General features: G+C 45.6%; 1 protein-coding gene across 28 annotated transcripts in view; it reads left to right on the top strand.

Annotated features, from left to right (window-relative positions):
• Positions 1 to 23,017, top strand: part of DNM1 (dynamin 1) — a 69,405-nt gene extending 46,388 nt beyond the window's left edge. For 4 of the 28 annotated variants that reach the window (XM_074609197.1, XM_074609191.1, XM_074609196.1 and 1 more), the window contains 7 exons: positions 8,874 to 8,983; positions 9,610 to 9,721; positions 10,905 to 10,916; positions 12,173 to 12,343; positions 12,498 to 12,739; positions 13,142 to 13,360; positions 20,949 to 22,096. In XM_074609197.1, coding sequence (XP_074465298.1) covers positions 8,874 to 8,983; positions 9,610 to 9,721; positions 10,905 to 10,916; positions 12,173 to 12,343; positions 12,498 to 12,739; positions 13,142 to 13,360; positions 20,949 to 21,021 — 939 coding nt within the window. In that variant the 3' untranslated portion in view covers positions 21,022 to 22,096. Of the gene's footprint in view, positions 1 to 8,873; positions 8,984 to 9,609; positions 9,765 to 10,904; positions 10,917 to 12,172; positions 12,344 to 12,497; positions 12,740 to 13,141; positions 13,361 to 15,092; positions 15,232 to 16,662; positions 16,700 to 20,948 lie in introns of those variants that run through there. The other 24 variants (XM_074609204.1, XM_074609200.1, XM_074609195.1 and 21 more) reach the window with 20 other exon arrangements.
• The last annotated feature ends 1,814 nt before the right edge of the window (positions 23,018 to 24,831 follow it).

The raw sequence follows: 24,831 nt of genomic DNA, 5'->3' as shown, positions 1-24,831 counted from the left end.
GGGATTCCCATCCCAAACCTGTCCTGCCTGGAGCCGGCTCCATCCTGAAGAGCTGTCTGCAGTGCATGGTTCTCTGTTAGACAGTTATCTTTGCATGTCTGTCTCCGCTCTCCTTCTCCACAAATTCAGGAGGACTTGTCTTCTACAGCTCCTGAAATGCTCTCCTGTGTTTTTAAAGGCGGTATACCACGATCTTTCTTCACTGAAACTCTGGGAGGAAGGGGGAGGCTTTGTCTGCCCCACCCTGCACTTCTGTGGGCTCTCTTGTCCCAGTTCCCCTGTCCTCTGGATGCCGTCCAGAAGGAGCTGAATCCTTCTTGTGTGGGTAGAAAGTGCTGGTGGCGGAGCTGTGGGTAATGATGGGGGAAGGAGCAGGGTGAAAAGGTGTGCAGTGGGGTCAGGGTGCAGACTAGGCTAGCACCTCTGGAGTCGGGGGGAGTCGGGGCACTGCTGCTCCCTGCCCTGTCTTGCAAGCCAGGACCCAGAGTGGGGAATTAAGACATCTGGACCCCATTAGTGAAATACCAGTCTTTCCGCAATGCTGGCTTGTTTTTCCTCTGCCTCTGAAGAAAGGAACTGAAACTTAATGTCTTAAAGGGCCCAGCATTACATGTTAGCAGGGATATATGGCTGTTGATGCTCTGGAGGGGCCTGAAGGAGTGTGCTGGGGAATGGGAGGGGAAGGAAAGAGCAGGCCAGGCGAGGGTGGAAAGTTGGCTCCCCATTCTGCCTTGCTGCCAAGAGTATGTGTGTGTGCTCCTTGGGCTCTCTGTTTTTCTTCCTGTCTCCTTTCAATGAGGCAAACACTGGCCCCATGGAGAGTGGCCCCACAGACAGTTGGCCTCCCAAGACCTGGAGGACCCTCCTGAGGTACCTGCACCTCCTCAACCCTGTGGGATTATGCTGTAGGCCAGTGGTGGGAGGGAGAGGTGGGGAGGAGCCTGCTCTGGCTGCTAGCAATATAGAGTGGGACTTTCTTGCTCAGGGAGGCTGCAGTGTCCCCAGGGCTGGAGCAGCAGCACAGCACGCTGGCTAACTGCTCGGCAAGCAACGTAGTGGACACAATAAAGGAACTTAATCTGAATAGTCCTTCTGCCTGAATCCCTTATGAAATGCAGAGTGCCCATGTCTCTGCAGGGCTTTCCCACCTGCTGGAAAAGAGGGTCTGTGAGCTGAGCTAGAGCTGCTGGTGATGGGCACCTTGTAGGCAAGATGCAATGAGCACTGTGCTCAGTGCTTCCCATCAGTAAAGCTCACTGCCTGGTGGAGATGGCCCCGGTGCTCTCTGCTCTGTAAGGGTGACAGTTTCTGTTGGAGTGCTGTGACTGTGTGCCACTGTGTGCTGGAGTGTTCACACAGCTGGCTGGCTGGATATATCTGCTGTTTCCTTTGGGAATCTGTGTGACTGTACAATACAGATGGGACCTTCTGTCCTTACTCAGGTAAATTGTGTACTAGAAATCTGGGGCTTGTAAGAGCAGGTGACTACATGAGAAGAATATGGTCTTATTTGCTTGTGTGAAAGCATTTGTGCTGCATGCTGCAATGTCAGTGTGTTTGAGTTCTGTGTATGTACAGGAGGGGTGGGCATAGAGTTTTAGGTACTTCCAGGTGTGTTGGGGAACGCTTCATATTCTTTATGCATCATGTTGATTCCTGCTGCGTCAGTTGTGCTTGGGCTCTTTCTCTGTTTTCATGCCTTCTCTTTTGCTCAAAGTACAAAGGTACTCTCCCCTGTCCTGGGAAAGATTTGACCTTATTGACAGTCACTAGATAGCTGCTTATTCTGAAAGTGTCAATGTCTTGTACCCAATTCTAGTTTAAAAATACATACATTGATCAATACTGAGATTGTTTCCCCACTACACACACATACACTCCTCCCTGTCTGTCCCCCTCCCAACAGTCCGTGTCCTTGAGGCACAGCTGGGAGAAATCCTTGGCTTTGCTCTGATGCCCGCAAGTCATCAGAAACTTGCTGTGATGGGTCCAGCTGCTGCCAGGTTTTTGCATCCAGCTTGTTTAAAGACCATAGGAGCAGGTCTGCTCTGAGGTTCTTCCTCTCCTGCTTTCACACTGCTCTCAGGTGCACTCTGGAACATGTTCTGTCTCTTTACATCCTCTGTGGAGCACTTTCATTCATTCACTCACTCATCTTTTTTCACAAGTACGTGTTTTCTCATGGATAATATCTTACTCATTCTCAATCAGCCCTCATTTATGCTGTCATTCACTGTTTCTCTTCTTTCTTTTTCAGACAAACATCTAAGCAAACACAACTTCCAGAGCATCCAAACCTGCAACTTTCAATCCTTTGTAGGTTTTTCTTTATATTAATGACCAGCATTCTTTACGATGTGAAATCCCCTTTCTCCAGCCACCTTTCTCTGCTTGATCTTGCCTTCTCAGGTAGCAAAGCATAGTGCAGTTGTAACTCCACCAGGCCCATGTGTCTGTCTCTGCATTTTATGGCAAAGTTTAGCATGTGAAACAAGCCACCCTGAACACAGCTACCCCTGGAATAAGTGCATGAAGCTGAAAGAAATAAGAAGGGGATGAAAGAGATGGAGGAGGAATAAGGGGGTTGTGAGTAGGTTGGTGAACAGGCAGGTAAAAGTCATCATCAAGCATGGCTTTGAAGGGTTATATCCTCACAGGCTGAGGGATGAGTGAACTTTGCATGCAGCTATGCCCGCAGCCCACCCTCTCCAAGCATGTCCCTCTGCCGTGCAGGTGTTGCCGTCCCCGTGCAGCACTGGCAGTGTGTGGTGTATCCCAGCACAGCCTAACCAATGTGCAGACTACTGTACAATCTCGTAGTCCTGAACAGGTAGTCTGAACACTGGGCAGACGGAGTGGAGCCTCTGTGATCTGCTCTCCGGCTATCAGCTGCTCATTAGTCCTTTCCCCTTCCTGCTTTTGGGATAAGGTTTTTGGGGGCAGAGATGGGGTGAAAGAAAGTCCGAGTCCTGATTGAAGAAACATCTTCTGGCAGCTGGGAAGAAACGTTGCTCTCTGCGTGTTTTCAATTTGGAGCAAGCTTCCAAGCTCTTTCCTCTTACAGTGCTGGTATCAGGCTGGTACCTGGTTTCCACCTGGGGTATGCTGCACCTTTTTAGAAAGAAAGGAAAAAAAATAAATCAATTACTGCTGTTTGGGGAGGAAATGCTGTGAAGTTTTGGCTGTTACCCAGGTGTGCAGAACTTGTTGCTTCATCCAACTCCTCTTCTTCCATGTGGAGCTGTGTGGGAGGATTCGCAGGCCCCATGCACCCTCATCTCCTTCTTCCCAGTTCTGTCCTGTAGATCAGCCCTTTGCCTGGGGTCCGCAGCAAAGCTCAAACAGAACCAGCCTCTGCTTCCAAGTCCTCAAACAGGTCCTTTGACCCACCTTGGCCAGCTGCCTTTGCAGCTCACCTCTGGCTCCTGCAGGAGCAGTCCGCATCCCCTCTTTTTCTCCCCCCACTATGTCTGGCATTGCTGAGCCTCCCTCCCTCTTCTGGTTTTTGCTCCCTCCCTTCTTGCTTCCCTTCTGTCCTTCTGCCTCAATTGACGTGGCAGTGGAAAGCTAACTAGACTCGAGGGAGGAGCTTGCTGGCTGCTGGGAAGGCCGGAGGTTGGCAGGAAGCGAGCCGGCTGACGGATGGGGTTGCGGGGGGAAAGGAAGGTTCCCTACCCCGCATGGAAACTTGAGGAATGCTGTCACTTTCTGTGGCGCTTGGCTCCCATATAACGATTCCAGATGTTAGCCCTAGCCCCTGCGGTTTGCTCCCTCTCTCTCCTGGTGCTGCAGGGATAAAGAGGGCTTTATGTATGCCGCACGTCTCCCTTCCAGGATCCCTTTCTCTTGTGTGCATCCTGGTGGATGATTAAGATTTGTGGCCAAAAATACAAACACCCAGAACTCCCACTTTGCTCTAACCATGCACTGAGGAGGGGTAACCAACCCTCCCCTTTTCCCAGAGGTGTGCAGCACTTTGCATGTGTGTTGTGCTTTGCATCATGAAAGCAAGTCACATACTCGTGGATGTTTCATCCCTGCCCTGGCACAGGGACAGGTGTGGGAAGAAATGCGTGCTTGTCCTTTGTAAAGGCTGGTGGGCATTGCTGTGACCCTAGAGAGGTCACAACAGTAGAGTTTTGGGCACTGTAGCCTCTCTTAAGCTACTCAGTTTGCCTGTGCTTTCTTACATATCCTCTGATGGCTTCCTAGGGTTGCACTTAGCTGCATGTTTATATCTGCGCGTTATTTCAGCTGATGTAAATAAAAATCTTTACTTTCGTGCAGGTGAGTTGATTACAATTGCTGTGCTTACTAAGCCAACAGTAATGGCTGTGATTAATCACATGAGTCCAGCCTAGTGTCTACAGAGCTTTTGAACTAAATCAGCTTAAAATCTTAGGATGTGTTGTTTAAGTTAAACCAGTGCAGCTTTCTGATGTAAACAAGCCATTACAGCTGCTTTGCAGCTTGGAGCAGTGATCGCAGTGTCCAGTAAATTATGCTCTGAGAGTAAAAGTTGTTTTACAGGTGGCCTGTGCTTTGGAAAGATGGTCTTGAGATGTACGTATGTTGTGGGCTGACTAGGGCTTCCTGGAACAATCACAGCTCAGAAATTCAGCTCTTCTAATGTGTGTTTTCTTTGCAAAGACAAGGAGTAGAAAGCATTTGGTAACGTCTTGGGGGGGGTGGTTCAACTTAAAATGCTCAGCTGACTTGCTTTCAAATACTCCAGACTGTTTTTTTTCTGAGACTTCTTCCTAAAAATCTTGTAGTGTGCATGTATTCATGAAGTGTGTTTATTATCAATTATGATGTTAATATCCTCCAATTGAGTAGAGTTTTATTGCAGGAGTTCCCAAAATGCCATGCACGTGTTTAACACAAATGATTTGACAGAAACTCCAGTCATCTCTGGGGCAGGTTTGTTTACCCACAGCACTTTACATCTTACAAGAAGGAAAGCAGATTAAGAGGCTTAAGCAAGATGAATTTCTCTGAATTTCACACAGCTACTAATTAAAACAAAGGCAATGGTCTTTCTCCCATATCCACAGACCTTTGTCTCTGTGCAAAAGGAGGTGTTTGTCATAACAGCTACAGGGAAACCTTTAATTAGTTTATTTGTGCTCCAAATGCAAACTGAGAGCTAATAATTCTGCCAATTACTTTCCTGTACTGCGAGTGCCAATTTCCATCCTTAGGGGAGCCCACACATGCATCTGTCAGCTTCATTTCACGTGCATCCAAGAGTAGGAAAATTCAACTTGCTGTTGAGGCAGTCCAGTTGAATGGAGGAAGTGCTTTGAGTCAGACTGGCTTGCTGCCTGCTGACTTTGTGAACTTCTTTTTAGGTTATTACCTACAGGATAGGAACAAATAATTCAGATGATAGTGCAAACTATTGCTGTGTCTGGCCAAAACCAATCTCTAGAATTTAGCCACAGTAAGGATGTTTCAATGTCAGGCTGCAACTGCAGCATCCCTTTCTTCTTTTTTTTTTTTCTTCTTTTCCTCCAGCTATTGTGCTTCACACCCCACAATTGGAATGGCTAATGGATCCTGGTCTCCTTCCTGGCCATGTGTATTTTCTTTCTTTGGTAGATGCAAAGTACAGAGCCATATGGCTGTATCTGCACTATGCTGGGGGTGGGGGACTAATCCTCTGGCACTTATCCTGCCTGCACGAGTAGCTTGCAGTCATCTCCTTCTGCGGTTCTCCATGCAGGCGGTGTGAGTCCCGTTGGGAGCAGCAGCCCTGGTCAGGGGTAGCTAGCCCCATGCCTATGACATTCCCTAGCTAACACCGAGCATCCATGTTCCGTTTTGTGTGTCCAGTCTGAGTGCTTCTGATGCTTCACTACCTCTCCTTGGCCTCATGGCTCTATAGATTAACTCGCAGCCAATATGCACATTTTACATAACACATACTCTACTGCTGAGAGAGAGTTTTGCCTGACTTTTTTTTTTTTCTTATAGACGAGAGGAGATAGGAGCAACAAGCCTCTTGGGATCATACTGAGGGATTTGAATATAGTATTTCACAAACTACTTTCCCATTTCAATGCGTGCTGGCCCTTCCTTCTCTTTTTCTCTCCCCTACCTCCCCCCCCCGCCAAGTCTGGAAAGCAAGAGAGAGAAGCCCTTTTCCCCCCTTGGCCAGGATGCTATTCAGCCATAGCACATACTGCCAGATTGCTAACATATGGGTGGAGGGCTCAGCCAAAGTTTTGAGAGGCTCAGCCCTTGGCAGCTCGTTCCACACTTTCCTGTCTCTACATTCAGGAAATGAAGTCAGAGTGTTGATATAAAACAGGCTGGGTTGAAAACTGAGAAGCTGGAAAGACTGAAGTGGGGGACGGGGAGGGGGAGGTGTGGGGAGATGGGGGGCAGCGGGGGCTTGTTGCAGTGTGCGTTGCCCCGCAATGTGTGGGTTGGGGGTTTCTTGCCTTGCGCCAGTGTCGTCTGCTTGATTGCTCTTGCTGCCTCAGAGTCAGAGGACTGCTATTTTATGCTGGCAGACAAATATATGCGTCTTTCCTCTGGTGTATGAGAAAATTAGCATGCAGAGATATTGGTGTCTTGATCACACAGAAGCATTTATGCAAGAACTTGGAAGGGGTGAAAGTTGAAACTCTGGCAAAGAGCATGTATTTCCATATCTGGGACACGGGATTCCCTTACCTTTTGACTTTTTTCCTGAAGAATGACTCCATTGCTAAATTTCTATGGAATTATGTTGTTCTAACGCAGAATGATTTTTCTCAGACAGCTTTAACAAGAGTTTGTGTTTGGTGGTTTTTGTTTTTTTTTTTTTTTTTTTTTTTACTAGCCCAGAGACTCTGTGGGGTGGATGCAGGGAGTTCCAGTGAAGTGAGACTGCAGTGGGGATGGTCTGTCTTGCACAGGGACTTAGCAGTTGGTGTACTTCGCTTCTAGGTCACTAGTGCAACCTAAACCAACATCATAATAACCCAAAGTAACAGAAAGCTGGAAGCGATTTGTGACCTACAGAACCTGAAATGGTCTGTATAGTTTTGAGACCAGCACCTGGCTGACAGATGTCCCATCACAAAAACGTTTGCCCAGCTCTAATCTAGGCTGATAACAATATTTTAAAAAAATCCAGGAAAATTTGCTTGGAAGAGCTTTTCTGCTTTCATAGCCTGGTATCTTCAAGAGAGAATGGACAGTTTGGCAGCTGCCCAACTGATCTCTTCTATTTTCTAGATGCCAGCTTCCAAGATAATCTTGTTGCATAAATTTTGTAATGGACTGTATAGTTTGATCTTTGGGTTATATCTGAACTGTGTAGTGTCTGGTATCCTTAGCAAACTCAAGTCAGTCTAACTGAAACTGAAGACGATGTTAGGCTGGATTTGCCATCCTCTGACAAAGCTGCTGAGCTCAAACACCCATCCTTATCTGCTGCTCTTCCCTGCCCGTCTTTTCTAACTCTTCAGGATCTCTGCTCACTGACCTTCTTTGTTTTCCTTCTTTGTTTTGTTGTTTCCAGCCAAGAAAGGTCCACAAACACACAAGATGCTCACAAGGGGATAGTCACACATGCGTGCTTCCATACAAAAGTATGCTCTTGTTTCTATTTCAGTCTTGGATAGCTGCATTCTGCCTTCTGGAGACCAGTATGATGGCTCCCTCTCTTGTTATGTTGGGGTATAATACCCAGCTGGAACAGGATGTTCCAAATGGGGACCTTAAACCAAACTTGCTTCTTTTTTTGCTGTAGATCCAGATTTGAGATTAAGCAGGGAAAATGATTTCTGAGTCAGTTTCTGAACATAAATGTAAAAATTAAGATCAAGTTTGTTTGTTAAAAGATGGTACCTAGGGTCAGAAATGTTGAGGTTGGTATTTGGGTGCCTTGTTCTTTGTTTAGCTGGAGATGCCTCATAAGAACCAGACTGGAGGGTTGTGGGTGCAGTCACTCTGAAAAAACAGGTCCCTTCAAGCATTCTGAGCCTGGTCAATTGACCACTGAAATTTCAGACTCTGGTTTTTCACGTTCACCAAGCAGTAAGCTGCCCATGTTGTTTGAACTTCTATACTCATTCAGAGATGAGACTTTCATTAATGAGCATAGTTACTTGATTATTTTTTTTCTCAACACGAGGCCTTCAGTTAACCTTATAGTGACCTGTATTATTGTAGCCAGACCTGCTCTTTGATCTTCTGATGCATATTTATTATTGCTTGATTAACACTTTAAGAGTTCGCAGTAACCAATAGAGTGTAGGACAGTGATAGGATGAAGTGAAAAAGTCCGCTTTTCTGAAGAGGTGAATTTAAGTTGATATAATCCCTAATTTCTGTGTCAAACCAGCTTCTCTATCATGTCTGGCTCTTCTTGAATGTGAATATAGGCTTGTAGTGATTAAAACACTGAGGTGGTGACTGTGGGGCTGTGAGGGCTACTTGCCCCCTCTCTGATCAGCAGCAGTGTTTCCTTCCGCTAATGCTGTCCTGTGAGCAGTGGTATGAGGACCCTTTCCCAGGCGGACCAGCACTGGGCGTCAAGTGGCTGGTGAGGGTCTTGGTGCTGATTGACCCCTTGCTGGGAAGAGAAGACTTTCATGTTGATCACAACCTGGGGAATTGGGACAGCGCCATGCTGCCACCTGCTCCTGGAGGAGTTAATGGGGCAGGGTTGTTGAGCCACATCACAAAAGCAGTTGGGAATAACAAACTCTTGTTTCTAGAGGTCCCCTCTTCTCATAGACTTAAGAGACCAGAGGACCTGGGTTGAGAGTGCCTTGATGGTGATGTGGGGCTGTATTGCTGATAGACTCCCTCCTGCTGGTGGAGTAGAGGCTTTGTTGGAGCAGTGAGTGACTTGTTACTGATCCCCTTTTCAGGAGAAGGAGAAGAAGTATATGTTACCAGTGGATAACCTGAAGCTGCGAGATGTTGAGAAGGGGTTCATGTCCAGCAAGCACATCTTTGCTCTCTTCAACACTGAACAGAGGTATGCTCACATCTCAACATGCCAAGCTGTTGAAGCTTGGGACAGGATTTATGTAATATTAGGTAGGACGGAGTAGAGATAAGTGCATTGGGGTAGCTGTCCAGTAAAGATTTGTGTATCCTTTAAGGATAGCCATTTTTGGAGGAGATGGGGGACTTTAAAAAGAAGTCTTACTTCATTCCTTCTGGTCTTACAGATGCGTGCCACTTTCTTCACCAGCGCATGGCCTGCAGCGTGACCTTAGTCTTCAGCTATTTGATGTGGTTACCTGACTCTGGCTGTGGCTGGAGTATATATTTGTAATCAATGTTCTTAGTGAGTGAATAGGGAAAGCTACAGGAGATAGGGGACCCAGGCTGGCTGGAGGAGTCCAGCAGTGAGCAGAATTGAAAAGGGAATCTCTTTCAGGCCCTATTGAAACATGCAATTGACTTGGGGTAATTAAACTTGCTCATAAAAAAAATTCATTTCCTTTCCCTTCTGCGGGGTCATCATGAGGGACTGCAGGGGACTAAGTGTCTCTGCCTTAAAGTGACAGGAAGATTCTCTGGTCATTGAAATCTGTCAAATATGGGCAAATGCCTGATTTGCAATAGAGAAGAATAAAATGTTTGTCTTCCTCTCAGGAATGTTTACAAGGACTACCGGCAGCTGGAGCTGGCCTGTGAGACCCAGGAGGAGGTGGATAGCTGGAAGGCTTCCTTCCTTCGTGCAGGAGTCTACCCAGAGCGTGTTGGGGTAAGCTACAGTGATAAAAATGGGATGCGAAGGAACACAACATGTATCATAAGAAGGATAGCTGCATCCTTATATGTTAAAAAAGCCTGTGAAGGTTTTGTCTCTTTCCTGAGCTGCAGATATTTTGGAACAAAAATTTAAGTTTTTGGTATGTTCTGGTGCTTCCTTTAAGGAAGGTTGGTATATAGAGTAGCTGTCAGCTTCAAAGGGCAGATAAAGTAGGCAAAGATTGCCTTGAAAAACCTTCTAGGTCTCTTGTTTTGTGGGCATTAAATTCCCAATATAAGGAGGACATTTAACTACCTGACTACTTGTTAGGAGCTTCCTAGCTTATTAGTAGTTGTTCTCCCATTCCTTCCCCCATCCAATTAGGAAGGAATGTTCTTTGAATTTTTCTTTTGCTTGGTAGATACCTTAATACGCTACTTTAGAAAGACCTCTTATCTCTTCCCTTAGCCTTGTCCCACAACATTCCCTGTCAGCATTATGCTCCGCTTTAAAAGCGCGTTCTAGAGAATTGTGGTATATGTTCCTGTTCAAAGCCTTCCTGTTCCTCTGTGAGAGGAAGCTGCTATAAATAGTTTTTCCATTAGAAAAGTGATAATTGCTTATCTGTTTGTATTTGTTGCTTCTAATAGACTTGCATTCATCTTTCCTGTTACACTTGAAGATTGTGTTTTTTGCCTTAAAGCATTTCCTGACAAACTGATGTGATATTAAAAAAAGAGGATTAGGGACCGGACCTTAACAGTGTCATGACTTCAGATTGGCTTTAGACCAGGCTGAGCCTCTTAAACACATGCTCAAAAATGACATGTGCCACCTATTGGTGTGCAAATGGAGTGGTTTCACATAGGAACACTGATTGCTAGTTTGACTGTCTCAAAACCCTATGTAACTAATAACAAGTAGCCATTGTAGGTAAGTAAATCGCCCTTTGTTGCAAACAATATCATTTCCTTTGCAGAGTGTCCCATTTTGATTTTCAGTTTAGCTGAACAATTCACTTCTTCCTCTGCCAGGGTAATCTAGGTATTTACGTATTTTTAGTGGGATTGGTCTTTTGCTTGTTCAGTGCTATATGGGAATTTCTCCAAATTCTGAGACCAATTAAAAGTCATCTTTTATTTTTTGTCCCTTTTTGTTTTAATTTTTTCCACATATGCTCAAACTGGCCTGCCAGGACAAGGACAAAGTAAGTCTGACCGTCTCTGCCTGTGTTGCCCCCGGGCCTCTCACCGGATAGTTCTCTTTTGTTTTTTCCTTTTGTCGCAGTTTCCTGAGAGGCATTTGCTGCTTCTCCCTCTTTGTACCTTCTGTTGGATTGCTGCTGTTTGTTTCTGTTCTTGGATTGAGTTTTTCTTTTTTCTTATTTCTCCCTTTTTGTATGATTTCTGAATCTTGATGCAAAATTATTTTGGGGGGGGTTGACCCTCATTTTTTTTTTTAAGTTGTCCTTTGACATCCACTGCCTTTACTTTGTTCCTCACTGACACCTTGCATTCCTTCATTATGTAAGATCTTCCTAGGAAAAGCTCAAATGAACAAAAGACTTTGCCCTTTCTCATATATCTGTTTCCCAAAACAAAATATAAATAGTTTCCTACACTGCTGCAAATCCTTCAGAGTGGCATGATTTAAAAGAAAGACTTTTCTTTATAAAATCAAGGGGATTTTTAAATAAGCCTTGAGAAAGACAGCAGTCTTTCATGCTTTGCTGCTTTGAAATTGATCCTAAAGAACCTTGGTGATTGGTTGCTGTCAAACGGCACAGTCTGGGTTTTACCTTGCAGAAAGCTAAACAGTGAGTTTCAGGCAGACAAAGAGCTTCATCTGCTTAGTGTGGAAGAAAAGATAATTATGACTTACAACGTAGGATTTGCAGTTAAAGTGATCAGGAAAGTTTTCTAGGTTATTCCATCTACTTGTGGTGTGACTGAGGTGAGTAGTTGTTTCACCTCTCTGTATCTGTTTTCTCATTTGTATAATGAGGATAAAGATGCAGTGTTGGAGAGCCTGTGAGGCTTAATTTATGGTAAGTGATTCTCAAGTCTAAACTGAATCTGAGCATGGAAAAGCCAGCTCAAATGCAGAACCTTTCAGGAAGCTATAAATATTAAAAGTGAAAAAAAGCTGTATTAAAAATACAGCTTTGAGTATTCACTAGAGCCATAACCTGTGAAAGCTGGTTGTGAGTCCCCGTTGCCTTTCACTTTTGTGTAGTAACTTCCTACTAAGAGAGCAGCTTTATTGTCAAAGCTCCTCAGATCTGAGCTGGAGAAGTCTGTACAAGGTGAGCTGTGCATTGTCAATCACAGCTCAGTGTAAGTTTAAATAATTTTTATTGCATGCGCTTCCTGTGTGTTCCCTTATTTTCTGCTCTTAGCGCTCTCATGAAAAGCTAATTATGTATTACATTTGAAGAACCAATCTGTCTCCTTTTCTCTGCAGGCCAGTGAGGCGGAGGAGAATGGATCAGACAGTTTCATGCACTCCATGGACCCTCAGCTGGAGAGACAAGTAGAAACAATCAGGAACCTGGTGGATTCCTACATGGCAATTGTCAACAAAACCATCAGAGACCTCATGCCGAAGACAATCATGCACCTCATGATAAACAATGTACTTATCACGCAGAGGTGGGGAGACATAGGGAGGGAGAGAGAAAAAGTGAACGAAAACTGAAGGCAGCTTGAAAGGAGGAAGAGATGGGGACAAAGTGGAGTGTTTTGGGGAAGACAGTGGAAATTGATTCCCTCTTTATGCTCCTTTGCAGACCAAGGACTTTATCCATTCGGAGTTGCTGGCAAACCTCTACTCCTGTGGTGACCAAAATACGCTGATGGAGGAATCGGCAGAGCAGGCCCAGCGACGTGACGAAATGCTGCGCATGTACCATGCCCTGAAAGAGGCCCTCAACATCATCGGGGACATCAACACCAGCACTATCAGCACCCCTATGCCCCCACCGGTGGACGACTCTTGGCTGCAGGTGCAGAGCGTACCATCTGGACGCAGGTACCAGAGGCTCAGGGGGAGAGCCCCACAGACCTGCCTGATGCCTCTTCAGTGGCTAGCTGGGGCCTCCTACTGAGACAGGGAGTCCTCTTCCCCTCTTCTCCCTGTGGATGAAGAGTTCTGGGTATTTGTGTTAGGAGGCTCCTAGGCCGTGAAAGATATGTAGGGCTGCTACATCTTCACAGGGGATGTGGAGGTTTCTAAACCCTAAGGTGAGATAGGGCCTGAAGTAGCTTTGAAGGCAACCTGAAGCCTGGCGTGGCCCTTGAAAGCCGAAGGGTGGTGTGTAAAGTGACATGAAACTAAAGAAGGAACACTGAAGGCAGCATATGGGGACCTGATGGTGACACAGAGGGATCCCAGACCTGTTGTTGCAGTTGAATGTCTCCGTTTGTTTGCCAGGTCTCCTACGTCCAGCCCCACGCCACAGAGGAGAGCTCCCGCTGTTCCACCCACCAGACCTGGGTCTCGAGGCCCAGCTCCTGGACCACCTCCTGCTGGTGGGTCCACGCTGGGTGGTGCCCCCCCTGTGCCCTCCAGGCCAGGTGCCTCTCCTGATCCCTTTGGGCCCCCACCTCAGGTTCCTTCTCGGCCTAATCGCGCTCCTCCTGGTGTTCCCAGGTAAGTCCTGAAACGCTGTTCCACACAGGTGGGATATGTCCAATTTTAGGGTAGCGGCCCTGACAGCATTTAGTCTGCCTGGGCCATGGAAAGAGGGCGGAGTGCATGGTGTGTGTACAGTCTTTTGACTATTGGAATTGGGTCCCTAGGCAGGAGCATCGTTGTCCACTGATATTTCATTGTACAGATGAGGCAATGCCAACACAGCTCTTGGGAACAGACGGGCAGCCTCTTCTCTGCACAAAACTCTGTTTTGGGGGAAGAGGACCTTGTACCCTAGGGCTTTATTAAAGCAATTGTACCAATGCCTGTGCGCACAAGTAGGAGGTGGTCACCAGAAAAATCACAGGACTGGAGTGATAGTACACCTTTCAAGGCAGCTCCCCTCTGCGTAGGGCTTCCCAAAGTCTGAAGTTGCCCCTTTTCTCATGTCCCAGAGTTTTCCAGTGTGAGTTGGAGACACCTTCACCTAAGCTGTTCAGATGCTTTTTTACTAGGAGGCTCTTGCAATATCACTGTCAGGGAGATGGATTATTTTTTTAGGCATTTTTGTTGCTTCTGTAGTTAACTTGAACACTTTTCCAGTCTAGAGGGTTCAAATCACACAGCTTTGTTTTCCCATTAGAAAATTTAATTCCTTTCCTCTTCAGTCACTTCAAACACACTTCAACGTAGTAATAAGGGATTATCCCCTGTGCAGCTAAGCGCATGTTCCTGAGCAGGACTTAGGAAACGGTGTGGAACCAGGAATGCTTTTTATGTTAGATACTTGGCCTCTGTGTGAGGAAGAGAAGGTAATTGCAGAGTAAAGAATGAACACAACCAGGCACTCCTCAATGACATGCCAGAGGAAACACTTCCCTTGTGGAAAATACCTCCTCTCCAGCGGGTGCTGGTGGCACGTATCTGAAGCTTTGCCATTTTCTCTGGAAACACCCAGCCTGTCAGTGGGTGGTGATGGTATATGGCAGAGGCGGTTCAGTCTTCCTCCTGTGGTAGTGCCCCAGCTCATACTTGGGGCTGCCTGTTTGGAGGGGAAGTGTTCTCTGCCAGGCTGTATCCCGCCCACAGACGGATGAGTCCAAAGTTTGTAGACCAGTTTCTGACTCTGGTGTGTGCAAATGGTTTTACTTTCTTGGTGCCTCTGCCCCAGTCCTTCCTATGCACCTTGATGCATCTCACACAGTAACTTGTCCACACGTGGCTCAGTGTTGCCGCAGGGACTGCAGTCCTGCTGGTGGCACCTATGGATGTCAGCATGCTTCTGCTGTGTATTTTGGCTCTTGCTTTTTGTGACCCTGCTTTTCCATGTACTGTTACTTTGTGGTTTTGTTTTTAGTATACTTATGCTTCTTTCTGTCTCCATCTTTCTTCTTTCACTCAGTTTCATTTCTTCACTCATGAAAAATATTCTATATACCTGATCATCGTGATAGGATTTCCCAAATGGGCTGAAATGAATTGGCCTTTTTTGAAGAAATCTGTCATAGCCTATCTTGATGGGGTTTCTGCCTTGTGCATGAGGTAGAAAGGTTTAGGAGGGAGTTAGGGAAACAGCACTGGAGCAGAGGAAGAAAGTGTTTCATACTTAACCAAGCAATCCCTTGCTTTAGAAGGAGAGATGGTAGGTTGGATTGCATGCTACTGACTATCCTGATCTGGAGTTGAGAATGTAATTCCAGAAGCTGTGAAGTGATGCTCATTCTCTGATCCCCCTCTCTGATTCTTCCAGTTGTTCATAGACTCCTCCGGATCCTGATACCAGCTTGTCATTTGAGTTCACTGATGAATGGAGAATTTCCAATGACAAGGGACTCTTTCTCTTCCTCTCCTGTATATAGAATAAGAATGTTCCCTGCTAGCACTTGGACTCGGGTCCTTCTGCCATGGGTGAACGAATGCCATCTCCATTGTTGCTTTTTTAATACCCATCTCTTCCCTTGCTAACCGGGCTACACTATTGTGTGTGTGTGAGGAACGCAATTGTATGTGGCATGAGTGGGCTTTGCTGTAGGAGTTGGTGTTACGCAGTGAAGTGGAAGTGCATGGTGGTGGCTGGATGTATTTTATGTGCGTGTGCACACTGATGCCCATGTAGAAGTTTAGCAGTTTGTGCCTCCAGTTTGTGTGGAGCTTCTGGTTTTATGGATGATAAACTTAAAGACAAGTGTTGCTCCAATTCTCTTTATGTTCTATAAACGTAATTGTATAGACACATGCTTTCATGTATAAATACCACGTGGTCCATTTCCTTACACAGGAAGGTTTTCCTGTGTATAATTAAGTACACTTAAAAAAAGACTGACTTACCATCCTGCTTCTGTACTTAGCATTTATTCAGTCTACTGTGGAAGTTTGTATTGCTAAATACATGCCTTTGGGAGCGGAAAGCTACAAACAATATAAAGTCTTACCTGTGTGCAATGAAGGGCTGCATTTGGACTATATGCCTATTGGAGCTATGTGGGAGGATTTGCTCTGGGAAAGAAAACTATGAAGATGTTCCTCCAGGTATTTAGTATCTTTGGTTTAAAATAGTTTGATAAACAGTAGGTGAAAAAGCTCAGGCAAGGTCAAAGGAGAAATAAGAAAGTTCAAGTGAGAATGATTTAACTATCAGAAAAAACTGTTGAAGGCATTAATGGGTTCTCTGATCTTTGGTACATCTAAGGAAAAAGATGCAAATGATCAGCGTCACTGTAAGCATAACTTCACACAGCTTTGTGACTTTAATTATTCAGGAGGTCAGAGTAGCTGATTTCATGATTCGTGACCTTCAAAATGTAAGTCTTCACCTGCATCTTCCCTTTGTGGGTAGTGCTCAGGACTGCATGTTATCTCCCTCTTTCCTGAGCTGCTTGTTTCAACTCTAGCATTTAATGTGGTCAGAAGGTAGGAATAATCCTCAGTGAGAGACACATCAAGCCACCTGTGCCCAGCTGGTGGGTGCTGAGACCTAGGTGTACTATGGTTCAGCAGGTATGAACATCAGCCTGGATGTAAGAGTGGACTTGCTGTGCGAGTGAGCAATGGCCAGTAGGTATGTGAGCAGATAGACGGCTTTTGATGTACCCCTGTGCACTAGTGTGTGCAAAGATGAGGGTGTGATTGTGTGTGTGAAGTCCTGCGTGGTGGAGCGCAGCCCTGCCCAGCAGTTGCACGTTCGTGCTGTGTTCTGGAGAGGGACATGCAAACGTGTGTCTGTGCAAGCGCATGTGTCTCTGTTCCACCTTCCTGACAGTCTGTGTGGCCTCTGCCTTGAACTGTCTGAACTGCCATGTTGATTTCATGTTGTCTTTCAGAATCACTATCAGTGACCCCTGAGGACTGGCAGCCACGGTACGTTTTGCACTCTCCCTGCAATGCATGAGTCATTGTGTCCCCATCCTCCATCACTTTGCTCTGCAGCTCACCTCTGCTGCCTAGTTCTTGTATTAGTAACAGAGTCCCTCGTCCAATGAATTACCTCTGCCAGGATCTCATAAAGGGAGGAGTCTTGAACAGAAAAACTGGCTGATCAGAGATGGAGCAGCTGCTTGAGCTGCAGGAGCTGGGAAAGCCTCTGTACCTGACTTAAGGTTACAAGAGGACTATTTCTCTGCTTCAGATAGAGGAGGTGGGATGGGGGAATGAGGTCTGTCAACAAGGTCTAAACTGTGTGTGTCTCTCATTTGGCTTATATCCACACTGACTGGGAGATCAGCTGAACGAACTGTTTTGATTTGGTTTGTCAACTCTGTTAGGATCAAGATAGAATCTCAGGGAGTTGTTAGTTCAGACTCCTCTTCTTACAGTCAAATGTCTGGCTGGAGAAGTGCTCCCATCCTCAACTGTGTCCCTAGTGCTCATGGAAGGCAGAAGGAGTTTGGGTTGTGAATGTCAGGACTTCCATGTTTGAGTGCAGGATAACTCCGACATTGAATGTTCCCTGTTATCCTTGTGTCCATCATCACAGTTAGAAGTGAACTCCCTTTGCTTGTTCTCCACTTGACCCTTTACTGTCTAGATTACTCTTCTGCATCCATTCAAACCGCCTCCTCTCCTCTGCCTTCTGCCCCTGTGAGAGGAAGGGTTTAGTGACCTGGATCCCCTCCCAAACACTCTGCCCTGAGCTCCTGCCTGTTCCCCTTTCCTATCTCTCCCTGCGTTTTGCAGCATTGTGCTTGTTCAGTGATGTAGCAGGGTATTGGGGCAGGCTCGTACTGTGCTGGCCTGACAACTCTTCTTTGTCCAGTTAATGCTGAGGGTGGGGGTGTGAAAAGGGAGATCTGGCAAATTCTCCTGAGTCTTTTTCCTGGGAACTTCCAGCCTTTATTGACAAAGGGGTAGATAGGGTAGAATGGGGCAGGTGTGCGTGTCTTGGGCCCTTCCTCCCTTTCTCTGTGGATGTTGTTTCTTGAAGTGAAAGGTCTGACTGAGAGGAGTGGAGCAGCAGCTCCTGCAGCTTCCCTTGCTGCTGGCTGTGGCAGAGAGAGCTGAAGGCGTGTGTGTGCTGAAGTCCTAGGTTAAGAATAGCATGAGTTCAAGCCCCTGTTCCAGGGCAGGGAAGATCACAGCTAGCCCACATCTTGCAGCAAATGGTGTCTGTTACTGCTGCATGTAACTGCAGTTAGAGCTGAGAGGTGCCACATTGCATCAAACCAATGCAGTGATTGTTCAGTGATTGACATGTTCTTTGAGGACGTCATCCGTCAGCCCTCCCTCACTGATGACATACTGCAGAGATGTTGGAGCAATCAGCAGTTTCCTCCAATACTCTGCCTACTGCAGACATCCCTGACAGCCCGAGAGACGCGCATCTTGGTGAACAACCTCAGGAAGGAGGCTCGCTGTTGTCTGTACCTCATTCTGGGACTCGCTGTTATGGGGCATTCTGGTCTTAATCTGGCATAAAGAGCACCAAGGAAATAAAAATTAAAAACCAAAACACCACCAAAAAGCAAACAACCCAAAAAACCCCACGCCAAACCTTTTGCAGACCAAGGGAATAAATGTAGTGTTTTACCATCTCTGTTAGGTAACATCAGCAGAAGTCTCTATTAGCCTTTTGGTTTCTAGGTATGATTAGCTCCGTGTTGCAGTCTGGGTATGGCTTGAAAGATGGACTTCAATGGACATGACAGTCAGTGTAACCGGTCTCCTCGGGGATCCTGCTTACTCAGAGCTTGCTTCCCGTGTACTGGAGACTGCCACAGGCTTCCCTGTGAGCAAAACTTTGTTCCTTGTCCTTACAGAGGAAAGTGACTTTTCAGTGATGTAAAAGGCCTTGGCTAGTAATCTAGTAAGACAGACTGAAGCAGCATTTTTGGGGTAAATGTTGCCTGAGAGACTTCTCTGTCCCTTTTTGTGTTGGGAACAGCTTTCAGCCTTCTGTAACCTTACAGGCAGATTCTGCAAGTGTCTCCAGAAAACCTGAGCAGAGACAAAATCTATAACTTTAAAAAGTGACTGCCCCTCCCTCTAAAATTCTCTGAGTGATGAGAGAAATAAGTGTCTGCAAAAATCAATCATAGTACGTTACAAAGAAGCAGCCCATCTACTTGAAAATTATTTGTGCTCCTTTCAGCCCTATTTATTTTGGTAGGGTCGAGTGGCCTCTCTTGCCAGAACACATCACATAGTCCAGTGACTTCAAGCGTCCTTTTCATGTAAATACACAGAGGCTGTCAGCACAACCTGTCCAAACTCCTGAAATGCAAAAAGTCCTTCAAGCTTCTCAAAAGAATGCCTTCTAACACATGTGACAATGCAGCAGCATCTCGCTAAAGGCTGAGCTGAAGTTTCGTAAGGTTTTAATTGAAGTGCTATTACTGTCCCAATGACGGTAGTAGCCATTGAATGGTTGCCATGGCTGCACTTACACCATCAGCACCCTTTGGAGGTAATGCACAGATCCCACATGATGCTCATGAAGCTCGGGGTCATAGATTCCCCAGCTGTAACATCTCATTGCAATTTTTCCTTCTGGGAGATAATATTATTTCAGCATCCTTCCAAGGTGGTTGTCATTTCCAGGTTAGCTCAATGCCATCATTATTTGCTGTACAGAAACAGCGATTTGATTGGCATGCTGACAATGGGGTCTTGCAGTCCCCATTGACACTTTCAGTCAAGGAAATAACATTTGGAAATGTTTTACTGTCTGAAGCTTTTTTATGTATCATTTCCCAAGGCAAGGAACAAGTGGTTGTAATTGTTCTGAGATCTGGGGCTTAATAGACATGGAGCAATAAATTCTGCTGAGGTCTAATAAACAGGACTGTAGAGTTGCTCTGGTTCATTTGCTAAGATTGCTTGCCCCGGTTTATGGGAGTATAGCTCCTCTGGTACCAGTATGATTACAGACTTGCACTCAGTGCAAAACAAAGACTTCCCTACCTGGGAAAATTGTAGCGGTACAAATATTCTCCTCTCCCCTTTCCTCATCCCCTGTGTTGGGGGCGGGGGGGGCTTCATTTCCAGCAGTCAGTTGATTCTCTGTAATCTAAATTAAAGCTTGTCAGTGTGGAATTGTTCAGTCATTGATTCTGTGACGCCTCGTTCTGTACGATGAGTGCAAACACTTTCTCTCTACTTGGTCTGCATCCTGTTGGGCTTGCTCTTTGCATTTCAGGCAGTTTGGACTGTAAAACTACTCTGGCTTGGTACTGAACAATTTAGTTACCATAATGATACCCCATCATGATGCTGTTTAGGTTGCAGACACTGCAGGGAGCAAGCTTTAAAAGAAAAACAAATTGGACTTGCTGACTTACTGAACACTTTTTTTTTTTTTCTATTATTGTAGACTTCTTAAAGCCTGTAGTCTGAGTCTGAAGTGGTCTTTCAAGTAATGAGTTGAGAGAGAGGGCAAGGGTGTTGTTTTGTCTTTTGACTGTTTTCCCCCCAGTGATTTACAGGAAGGAGATGCTAGAACTCTTAATCCATGCAGAGGGCGAACACTTAAGTTGCTGCCCACTTACCTAGCTGAAGTACCAGCAATGGAGCTGAAACAGAATGGAGTAGCAATGGCCAGAGTTCCTTTTATTGAAGTAGAAGCTGCATTTGCTGAGCACCAGAACTAGAGAACTGAAAGCAGCAAGCTTGCCCCTAACATCAAAGATCAGGATCCTGTATTGGAATAGGGAATCTCAGGCTTGCAGTAGCCTCGAGGGCAGGGGAAGAAGGTGCTCCTCCAAACCAGGCAAGAGCCTCTGACAGCAGCGCGTCTCAGAGGACCCCATCCATGCTGTGTGACTGTCATGTGCTTGATACAGGAGCTCACTGTTGTTCATGCTTCTCAACTCTCATTCCAGAGCCAGAGCACTCACTGGCAATAAATCTCTGCACTTCCAAATTTCAGATGGAAAGCAAAACTGGCTGTCCAGTGGATTGCTTTACTGGTGATCCGTGCTCTGCAGAAAGGCCAGTGCGAGGCCTAATAAAACCTGTAAGTCTCCTCTGTGGAGTCGCAGTCTGGTAGTTTGTGCCTCAAGTTTTATTCTCTTGCTGGCTCAGACGAGGTGGAGAAGCATGTGTGATTGTGACTGCGATTGCTGTGCTAACCACGGTGTGTGTTCTCTTGTTTTTGTTTTCTGCTTTTTCACAGCAGAAGGGGCCCCGCCTCACCTACTCGACCTACCATAATCCGACCGGCTGAACCGTCCCTCTTAGATTTATAACTCGAGGCTGTAGACAGCTGGCGACGAATGCCGTGCTGGCGGCTTCCCCATTCCACCCTCCCTTCCACAGCCACAGTCACTCCTCTCATCCATCCCACATCTCTGCCTCCCACCACCCCTTCCTGGTGTGTCGTAAAGCACTTAGCCTAGTGATCGAGCTCTTCGTCTCCACTCGTGCGTCCTGTATTGCTTTGTGAGCGTAGAGTAGCCTTCATTCAGTGGCATGGATCCCTGAAGTACACAGGCTCCTTGGAGATATCAGCCGCAGGGACGTCCTTAAGTCCCAGTGGTGGCTGTCCGTCCAGTTATTTCATCTGCCTGGTCTAGCCTGGATAAGTGTCCTGCCTGCATCGGTTAGCCGTAGCACCTAGGACTGATCTGTAGCTATTTTCTTTTCTTGTAGTTAAGAAGACAAAAGTGTGACTTAGAAGAAAAATACTGTCAAAACATGTGACACCGTTAGGAACAGATTAAATGTCCTGTGTATTAGTTTGACTTCTAAGGTGCAAAAATTCATGTTGGGAACAGTGCAATCAACCTTCTATCCAAGTGAGGCAGGGAGATCCAGAAGGGGGGAACTCAATGGAGCGGCATAGTCCTGCTAGAGTGAAGTCTGAGATAGCGCACACACCTCCACGTGCAGGGAGCACGTGGACCTGCTCGCACGCAGCTCCCCAAAAGAGCCGGGGGAATCCTGCTGGTGACGCGCTGGCTCCTGCCAGCAGTTCTCTTGCATCATCATTTTTGGCTGACTTTCCTGAAGCCAGCAGGGAGAGGGGAATAGATACGCTGCTCCCCACTTGCAAATGGACAACCAAATGTTTTCAGGGAGTTTGCTGTGTAATGTTTTGTTGAAAATATTTCTGCTTTGAATAAGCACATCTTCCAGTGTTTTTTGGGTACTGTGGTGACTTCTTCCGTAGCCTTTTCTTCTTGCATGTGGATGGTACGTGTTTGGGGAAACTTGTAACCGTTGTTGATCGCAGCTCATCTTAAGGTTTGATTTTTACTTTTCATGCTACGTGTATTAACAAAAAAAAAAAAGACTTGAGAATTAAAAAATATATCAACCCTGTTCATCTCAGATGTCATGTCTCTACCAGAGCTAAATGAGCCACCTGTGTTGCAGGCTTTCAACCAGGCCTGATTCAGGTTTAAGTTATCTTACTTCAGTGCTATTGCTCTTAATTTCTGTTGTGGATCCTCTATTGTTCTGATGCTGGTTTCTTTCCATATTTTAACTATTGTTTTACTACTTCTCCTTTTCCTTACCTTCCCCTTTTTCCTTTTTTCTTTGTTTTTCTTGTCTTTAAACTCTAGCCGGCCGGGTAAGGCCAGTCCCTCCCGCCCAGAGAGCCCAAAACCACCATTTGACATGTAGGCCTGCTCCCTCTGAGACTCTTTGCCTGCCTCTTAGCTGTTCTGTCCTGGAATGGTCTGACTCCAATCTCACACATGGCTTGTTCTGTTTGTATTTTGTGACACACACATATCAAATGTGATTGTAGTGAAACTGTTTTGTTGTGTTTGTTTTTTTTTTCTCTCTTCCCAGCTGCTTAAAGGAGTTAAACAAGTATATTGTAGTAATGAGAAACATATCTTTACTGTTATAAATATCTATAAATATATATATATAAGATGAAAAATCTATATATGTCCAGGTGTTTAAAGCCATTTGTGCTTCCATGTGGATATTAGGAAATACTTAAGTAGGGAAAGAATATCTATATACATACACACACATATATATATACACACACACATCCAAAAAGTTAACCAAATCCTGGTGTTGAGTTTTCGAGCTGATTGTTAAATTCTCTGCTGTGTGCAGTTGGGTTGTTGTATTACCCCAGACTTGTGGGTGAACCGTCTCAGTGCTGGTAGTAGCTGTGATGCAGTTTGTGATCTACCTGTCACTCTTGTTTATTGGATGAAATAAACTATCATTTCTGTATAATGAAGGTCTCCATGACTAGAATAAAACCATCTCTCTTTCTCTCGTGCTTTCTCTGGGTGATTTTCAAGCTGTGCTTAATTATAACCTAATCTTTTCATCCCATAGAGCTTAAAAAACTATACATGCAAGCAGGTGCTGTCACTAATAGGGAAGGTGGAACAGATCTGCATCAACAGTGGTGTCCAGGAGCTGCAGTAGAATTAAAAGCTTTTGTCAGATGCTGAAGGTGTAAAGGAAAACACATGGAGGTGCTTCAGTGACTGGACACAGAGAAGGTGGGAGTTTTGCACATAAAACTGCTCGGTCCTTAAAAAGGTATTTTTGCCTAGGCTGTTTGTGGAACGCAGCAAGTGAGCGTTTCTCTGTCAAGCGGTGTCTTTTAGGCCTGTATCTGAAGTGCGTCTAACCACAGTCTAGCGCATGTGGCCAGCTCTTACTTGGAAGCTGCTTTTAGGCTCTCCCAGTATAAACTGGGTAAACTTGTTCCTACTGTCTCCATGCCAAAACTGTAAGTGCTGCGGGTCTCGGATCATGGTCGCTGCTTCTCACACTGACAACCATGTTTCTGCGTAATTCCTGAATTTAGCACTGTCATCCCAATGATTGCAACAGATTCCGTAATCCCCTGTGTAATGGGGCTCTAGCGTTACTTCTGCAGGAAGAGAGCAGGAACACTGGGGTTGCTGATTAACATCACTGTATGATTGATGCCTGATGTAGCCCCAAGTGCTCTTTGGTACTGCCGGCTGTGCTACTTGTGGAATCTCAACTACCCCCTAGTAAGACTTTAATACGCTAAAAAGCTCCTTGAAGATTTTATTAATAGTAGATACAGGTGTGGGTTGAGTGAGTAGATTAGATCTCTAGTGCTGCTTTCCTATGTGTGTTCTGTCTCCATCTTGCATATTTTTGTGGGTTGTAACTGCAGCTTGTATGCAACTTGAGGCAATAACCCTTGCTTACCCTACCCTGTCCTATTTTTTTTTCCCCACCTACCCTGCCCAAGCAAGATAAACTCCTTTCTACTGATCTACAGCCTTATCAAACAACATGTGCTCTTCCCAGCATAACAGCTGTTTCCTGTTGTTTGGTGCTTCTGGCTTTTAAGAAGCATTTTTCTACCTTTCCTCAAATCAGAGATAGTTGAGTTGCTCCATTTTCAAGCTGTTGTGTGTCAGTGGTTCCTGCTCTGAGTGCACTCAAAGTAAAGGTGGTGTCAGGGGGAAACACTCCTAAAGGGAACACAGTGTAAAATGAATCTGATGAGGATCTGGATGTGAAATGCTAGCCAAGAGAAACATCTCAGGCTTGTCATCAGCCTGTCTACACGAAAACATTCATGAAAGCTAAGTGAAAAGGGCATCCAGGCCGGGGCAGGTGTTTTTAATAAAGAATTCATTCTTCACTTTTTTTCCTGGCCAGATTTCAAGGTGATCTGAACCAAAGAAATACATCTAGTCAGTGCCCATCTGAATAAGTTTATTCAGAAAGAGAATTTGTAACAGGATTAAGTCACCTCTGCAACAGACTGCAGACCTTCTTCACTGGTCTTGTCTCCTTCACAGCACTGGAGTAAAACACCCAATAAATATTTATTCAATTTATAATAATGCTCTGTATTAAATCAGCCCTGCCCCCGTTAGTTATGATACAGATTTATGAATAGCCTGAGCAGGCAGAAACACTGCAAAAGGCTTAGTCTCTCTTCCAGGAATATACAGCATTTTACACAGAAACACTATGTACACAAACCTGTGCGGCCAGGAGCCCGTGTCCCTTGGGTTGTACCAGTAACAGACAACGCTAGTGCTCATCAAATGAAAGTTCAAAAAAGAGCTTCCATCTTCCCCTCA

Source organism: Larus michahellis, chromosome 15, assembly GCF_964199755.1.
Source record: "Larus michahellis chromosome 15, bLarMic1.1, whole genome shotgun sequence".
Taxonomy (NCBI): domain Eukaryota; kingdom Metazoa; phylum Chordata; class Aves; order Charadriiformes; family Laridae; genus Larus; species Larus michahellis.
This window is presented reverse-complemented; position numbering and strand designations above follow the sequence as displayed.